This window comes from Haplochromis burtoni, unplaced genomic scaffold (genome assembly GCF_018398535.1).
Source record: "Haplochromis burtoni strain Fernald_Lab_line unplaced genomic scaffold, NCSU_Asbu1 Contig_3, whole genome shotgun sequence".
NCBI classification, from domain to species: domain Eukaryota; kingdom Metazoa; phylum Chordata; class Actinopteri; order Cichliformes; family Cichlidae; genus Haplochromis; species Haplochromis burtoni.
Window position 1 is genome coordinate 6,230,991 of NW_024582364.1, and position 7,100 is coordinate 6,238,090.

The window sequence follows — 7,100 nt, forward strand, 5'->3', positions numbered from 1 at the left end:
AAGTATTAGCCTTCAGCAGGAGCTTAATCTTAGCCAGTATAGAAGGAGCTTAGTCAATAGGGATATTTTAGCTTTCAGTAAACTATTGCACCCTGCTTATACTACAAGGATACAAGTGTGACACTCACATGATGTCCTCTAGTGGACCAGCCAGTGTATTACATATTTTTTCCATCTTACTGGGCTGCTGGTCTTTAGTGAAATGAACTGACTGCATGTTCGTTTATAAGCTAATTTAATTATTATTAGTAATCACCTGTACGATAGCACCGATACTGGGTTGTATGAAGACCAGCAAAAACTGCAGTGGGTCAAAAACGACAAATTAATGCAGCTTCCTCATCTGGATGGATCCTGCACTCCACCTAAGAATGACTATATATTATGTAAGTGCAGTTTGCAGTTGAAATTAGGTTTAGATGCTTTGTGTTAGAATTAGATAAATTACCTGAAATTTATATCAACATCAGATTTGTTATAATAAATAAAGCTGTAACTTTTCAGATCATTTTCCTTAACACTTCTTTTGTCTGACAGTCAGAAATTACTGATGATTGGGTCTTTATCTTTATTATTGGTTGCTTATTGCTATCATTTGATTAAACATTAATGTACTAATTTGTTCATTTATAAGGTATATTATTTCAAGTTAAAAAGGAATGTGACCTTAGTGATTTTAACTTTTTAGTTCCATAAGAGCTGGCTCAAGGACAAGGACTCAGTTAAATGTTACCCATTTTGGTACACAGCTACATCAGGCATAACATGAAATATGTTGTTTTGACCTTATATTTTGCACAATTTGCAACAAATGATGTCCCCAAAACTCTGGTAAATCATGTTTGTATGATTCAATTGAATGCAATTTAAAGTTGCTTATTGTTTTCTTTGTGAGTTGATCTCTGTGTAGAGATGTAACCTAAGCAGGAAGCTATTTTCACTTCTCTGTTCCCACAAAATGATTTTGGTATGTCACAATAAACTGGACTGGAAAAAACAAAATGCTCAGAAAGCACTTTTCTTTGGTTCGTGTTAGTGTGAAGTTTACGTGCATTAACACTATCACTGAGAGAAGCTGTGAGCAGGACCTAGCCTGCCACATGAGCACATGCACAAGGTAAGGAGTCAATTTATGTAAATGGGAACGTTTGGGAAAAATTTTAATGAAAAATCCAAGAATATGGAGTGAAACTTATATTACAAGAATGATCATCAAAATGGAAAAAAAGTTAAAATAGATACTCTTAAATCATCACCATGAAAAAAAAACCATTTTGATGTTGTTATGCATACAATAACACTTGTTGTGACAATTTTTTTAATGACTCACTATAACTCTTACAGAATAAGTTTATGTGCCATTTATGGGTATTATAGTGCCTTAGCACATTTCATTTTATGTGGTTCATTCTAAGTTAAAGGCATGATACATACGGAATTGTGATATTTCTAATAAATATCATTAATAAGCATTCTGATCACTTTGACTGTTTATGGTTTGCCCTACAAAAAAGGCAGTATAACACAACCTCTTAAACACTTAAAGCAGTTCAAGCTGTGTATTAAAAGATAGGATCTGTTACGTTAGGCTACATTAGTCTTTATCTAGGTTGGCCTAAAAAATAATTACTTTATTAATGTATATACTACTACTAATAATAATAACAATAATATATTCTCACTTCTTTGCTAGATCAACAGTAATGTCCTCACACAGAATCATAAATAAAAGCCTCAAACGGTGATTTTAAACTCTTAATTAGACTAAAAGTCTAGGTTGAGGTTGAGCTTCATCATGGTTTCACTAGTAGGGATCCCAAACCCAACTACACATTACAATGTTTAGTGATCATGAAGCAACAAGCTGCAGTGGCTTCTGGACTTGGCAGATCCCCAAAGGGAGCCCTTCTAGGAGCAGAATGAATGTACATGCACTTGGCAGGTGGTCCTGAGTGTAATTAGAATGAAGAGAGATGCATTTCGTGCTATAGGATTGTCCTGAAACCTGACAGCAGTGCGTGGAAGGTGGATGAAACGAACCGGTGTCTAAATTAGACAAAACTGATGCCACTGTGTTCACCTTTACTGTACACATTATAATTCACAGGAATAGATGGGGATAGGATACAAGCGCAAAAATTACATGTTGAATAAATATTATGATTACTTTGAATTAACTGCTATTACATTAAAAAGCACTCATGGTATTTCTTATAAACATTACAGTATAACACAACAGTCACTCCAAACAACAGATTTCCAAATCATAACCTTTAACTTTCAACACTGTTGAAGTTTGTATAGTGTTGTGTCTATTACACTGGACTGGATTCGTTTTTATCGAGATTTGTCTGATAGATTTAAACCACAACAAAAAATGTAATCATTTATGTATATTTTAAAAAAAAACTAACCTTATATCTTTACTTTTTCAATAGATCAGCAGCCATTTCCTTACAAGACCTCAACAAGTAAATAATGGCCTTGAGCAGTGACGAGTTTACATTCTTTAATGAGACTGAAAGCAGTCAGGATGACTTTCCACTGTCGGCGCTCGAATGCTATTGTGCTGCTGCCATTATTATTTTCTTCTGCATCAGCCTGTCCGGAAACAGCTTCCTGATGTGGGTCATCCGAAAAGAACAAGCTTGGAAGATCACACCTGATATCTTACTTCTGCAACTTACAATATCTAACCTTTGCATCACTGTGACTTTGCCATTTGAGGCCTGTAATTTACTCCGTAGCTGGATCTTTGGAGAGTGGGTCTGTGGATTCATGACAGCAGTTTATTATCTAGGACTGTACGCCTCTATTTTAATCCTCACTGTCATGTCGTTGCATTATTATTTTTCTTTTGTTCAGGTTTCACGTCTGTGTGCACAGGTCTCAAGAAAATGTGGTGTCCTCATTACTAGCATCTTGGTATGGCTGGTATGTGCTGCTGCAAGCATTAAGCAGTTCATGTATACCGAAGTCATATTTGAGGTTCAACTGTGTCTGTTTGAATGGACCCAAGCTCGAGTCTACACAGAGTTTTGCCTTTTTTTTCTCATTCCTTTCCTTATCACTACATTCTGTCATGTCCACATGTGGATAATGATGAAACAGGGCAAGATAAACAGGCAGCAACTGCCTTCAAAAGTGATTTTAGGGATAACTTTTGGGACTTTTCTTTGTTTGACTCCTCTGCACGTCTGCGACTCTGTAATATCATTTATAATCTGGGGTTTTGTGAAACACACACATGCAGTGATGGAAGCATTGCACCTTTCTTGGTTTATCCTTTATCCTCTATCTCAGTTCTGCTGTTGCCTTAGTCCTCTGTTCCATATAATTGGAGCACAAAGTTTTAGGAGGTATCTCTCCATGCTACGTAATCCTTTATCACAAAGCAGAGACGTTAGTAACGATGGGAGTTCAGTTGCATTCATTTCTCTAAAAAATACAGAAGAAATCTGAATTTGTGATGCTTAGCATTAGATTAGATGTTTTTAGTTCCGATAAGATATTACTAGATCTCTAATTAGATTAGATAAAAACAAACAACAATTAAATTGAATAGCACCTGTTTATAACAGAGACTGGTTTTTGTTAATGTGAGGATTGAGGAGGATATTATGCAGTGGTTAGTGCTGACAAATATACCAAAGATACGCAAACCGCCAAACTTTACAACAAGGCCAGGTTTCTTGTGCCTCATTCATTTGTGAGTGAGGTTGCTGGAATTCTTGTATTAAACTTGAGAGGCTCGACAGTTCCATGTATTTAGTTTTTCTAACAGGAAACATGCCTAAATTGTTCTAATAGTTTTGTATTTTTCAAAGGTTTTTTTTCTCCACCAGAATGAACCAATTTATTTTAACTATTATAAGTTAACCTAGTTTTTTGCTTTTTAAGAGTGTGACCGTGATAAAAAAAAAAAAATCCAATACTAATTTATGTTTCACAACCTTTTCACTTTAAAGAAAGGGGCTGGTTGAACTTGGATGACCTCGCGTAATACGTGTAATGTGTAATGTGTAACGTGCTGTGTTTCGTAACGTTTTGTTTTTTTATGTAAATATCCGTGCCGATCACATTTCTGATCAAACTCTTTTGTGATCAAGATTGTTTTTATTTTAATTCTCATCTTTTCCATATTTGCCTTAGCTTATATATTTTAATCTATCTTACATGTTTTTATTTGCCAAGTTAAAAATGTATGTTTTGGAAATCAGAATCTCATTCCTGCATTTCATTTGCTCTTTCTGAAATGCTGTGAAGCTGCTTTCATTTATCTAAATAGTGATTTGAGTATGTTACAATAAGCTGCACTGAAAAAATTGCAATGACTAAAGCTAGTTGATGCTACACTCTGGTACTTTGTTTTGTTTTGTTTTGCTTTAACAAAAACAAACAACAATGAAATTAATGGCAGATGTTTATAACAGAGTTAAAACTGGACATTTGATTTCTAAGATTGAAAATGAAAATGAATTTTAAAAAAAGAAATAAAAATAAGTGCTCTGACAATGTTTGATTGATTATATGAATAAATAAACAGCAAAAGGAACATTATTGTAGTACAAGTCAACAATATTAATTGAAGTATATGTCAGTAAAATGCAGATAGCTCATATTTTCCCTGACCTTTGACCTTTGACAACGACTCCTTTAGTTGTGATAGGACACTTTTTCAAACTTTTTTCCTTTCTATATTATGTTGCACGACAAAGGTTGATTAAATATATGCTGGTTACAGTACTGTTTGTAGGAAAGAGCAAGAATGACTTAAAATTTATCAGAAAAAAAATGTGACTTGAAAAAATTCACTTTATAGCTAAAGTAGATTATAATGAAGGAAAACCGTATCACTGCAAATGATTTAGTTTGAAAACAATGAACAAGCTCATCAGTTTATCTTGTAGCTGCAGTTGGCTATTGTTAAGCTCTGCTTGTTTCATACTAGTAGGAAACTGTAGCTATCTCAATTTTATGTGTTAAAGCTCCTACAATCATATGAAACAATATGATCCTGGACATGGACATTACACAGAATATTAAAAAAAATAAGAAAGAAAGAAAGAAAGAAAGAAAGAAAGAAAGAAAGAAAGAAAGAAAGAAAGAAAGAAAGAAAAGAAATCACTATTTTAGATTATTAGTATTATAATTTGTATCTCAAGTAGAATGAAACGTACAAGATGCATTTTACTACTATTGTTATTATTTATTACTATAACACTGTAACACTAACACTATTACTGTCTTTTATCTCTGATATGCATGTCATGAATGATAGCATAACTGCAGGTTACATCAGTGCTGGTAATCTAACTGTTCACTGATCAGATTTTTGCTTTTCCAAAGACAAAATTCAACCTCTAAAATATGGAGGGATTACCAATTTACTTTACCTGTCTTGCTTAAACCAAACCTTCATCTGCAACACAATAATAATATTTCATCTTAAACTGTAGGCTAGTCTTTAATTTTAATAAAATTTCAAAATAACACACATTGAAAGGCATCAAGGGTAACAAACAAACACAAAAAACCCCAGCTCATTCATTGTCATATGTGTAAAAGAGAAAAATGTGAAAATTCTAAAATTAAACCTTTGTATATTCTCAGTTGTAGTTCTTCTAATTGTTACTATCACTGTAATTCTGTAATTACTGTACTGAACAAATCAACCCACAAGGTGGCAACAAAAATGACAGTAATGACAGAAAGTAATGTAGATGGAAATGTCTTGTGTGTTTTTCTACAGAGAAAACAGACATCATTATTCAATGTTATTATTTGTGATTATTTTTATTTTAATATTGTTAATATTTTTGCTTTGATTTAACAAACTTAAAATCAGATTTTATACATGGTGTTTATACAATTTAACCCTATATTTTCAATTTAACAATAAAAAAAGCACAACAAAACAAAATGACTGAGAGTGTTATAAAGCATAACAACTGCATTTGTTAAAGATCCGTGCTTTGTGTTGTGTCTCTCACAACATATTTTCAATCTGTAATTTTTGCAATAGCATAGATATTATATTAGTTTTCTATTTTCTCTGGCATGAGCTTCACTATTTGACACACATGCAAAACAAATTAACTCTCTGAATTATCAGTAGAATAATAAATTCTCCATATAATTGATTAAAGTCAAATGAACATTCTGACATCCCTGCATTTACCTCAAAGTATGTTTGGGAGAAAGTCAGTTATGCCATATTATTTCAGTAATATGAACACTACATGAACCAATTCCCTGTTTATTTATGGCCCAAATATTTTAACTTTAATATAAGTAATGCATCACTTTTGGGGTCTGTCAGTGTTCTTGATTATGGTTGACTTGTAAGGCCATGATGGCTCCACTGGGGGTCCTGAGAAGAGTGTATAGGGACAGCTCAGTGGGCCTCTCTAACAGCACTCATATCTGTCTCTAGGGCTAGATTAAGCTTAATTAACTAAACCATCCAGCACGCTTGGATGAATGGATACAAGTCAAGGGCAGAGCAGTCGGGAGTGTGTTCACACTTTCTCTGGCAGAGAATTAGGGAGGGTTTTGTGCCAGATATAATTTCAGTACATGTTGTTTGTGTAATAGGAAAACATGAAATTATACTGTAGCATGATCAAGTTATGTTTGCAAAACTCAGCAAAAATAATGGGCTTTTTTAACATGTACTATCAGTGACCCATCAGAGCCTACATTTGGTTCCTCTTTCCACACCAATTTGAGCAATTCTCTTGAACAAATTTTGGAGTTATCAGCTTTTTCTCTATTTGAGAAGGAAGTGAAAGAAGTATTTATTGATCAGATTGTATCCTTTCATGGAGACAAAAGTTTCCTCTTCTTTCTTCCTTTTTTTGTATTTGTGTTTTTACATTCACAGAAAACAACAGATTTAATAACATCAAAGACTGCAGAGAAAAGACAAAAGTCTAAAACCTACCCCACAGAGTCATCCCATTTCTTATCTTTGAGCCAGTACAATCTCTTTTCCCAGATCATTTTCTTAGCAAATGATGTTGTTGTTCAATCCTGTTTTTAGCCACGAGCGAAACAGCTGTTGTTGTTTTCTTATGGAGTTTCTGCTACTAGCCTCC

The 7,100-nt window shown here is 33.7% G+C and overlaps 1 protein-coding gene across 1 annotated transcript; it reads left to right on the forward strand.

Annotated features, from left to right (window-relative positions):
- Positions 1 to 1,021: 1,021 nt before the first annotated feature.
- LOC102311710 (chemokine XC receptor 1) lies at positions 1,022 to 4,512 on the forward strand. Its single transcript, XM_005912465.3, has 2 exons — positions 1,022 to 1,117; positions 2,439 to 4,512. The coding sequence occupies exon 2, from the start codon at positions 2,479 to 2,481 to the stop codon at positions 3,460 to 3,462; it is 984 nt and encodes a 327-aa protein (XP_005912527.1). The 5' UTR covers positions 1,022 to 1,117; positions 2,439 to 2,478; the 3' UTR covers positions 3,463 to 4,512.
- Positions 4,513 to 7,100: the final 2,588 nt, after the last annotated feature.

What these genes read in the sequence shown, in the direction of transcription:
- LOC102311710 (XM_005912465.3), top strand. Translation starts at nt 2,479, where the DNA reads ATGGCCTTGAGCAGTGACGAGTTTACATTCTTTAATGAGACTGAAAGC.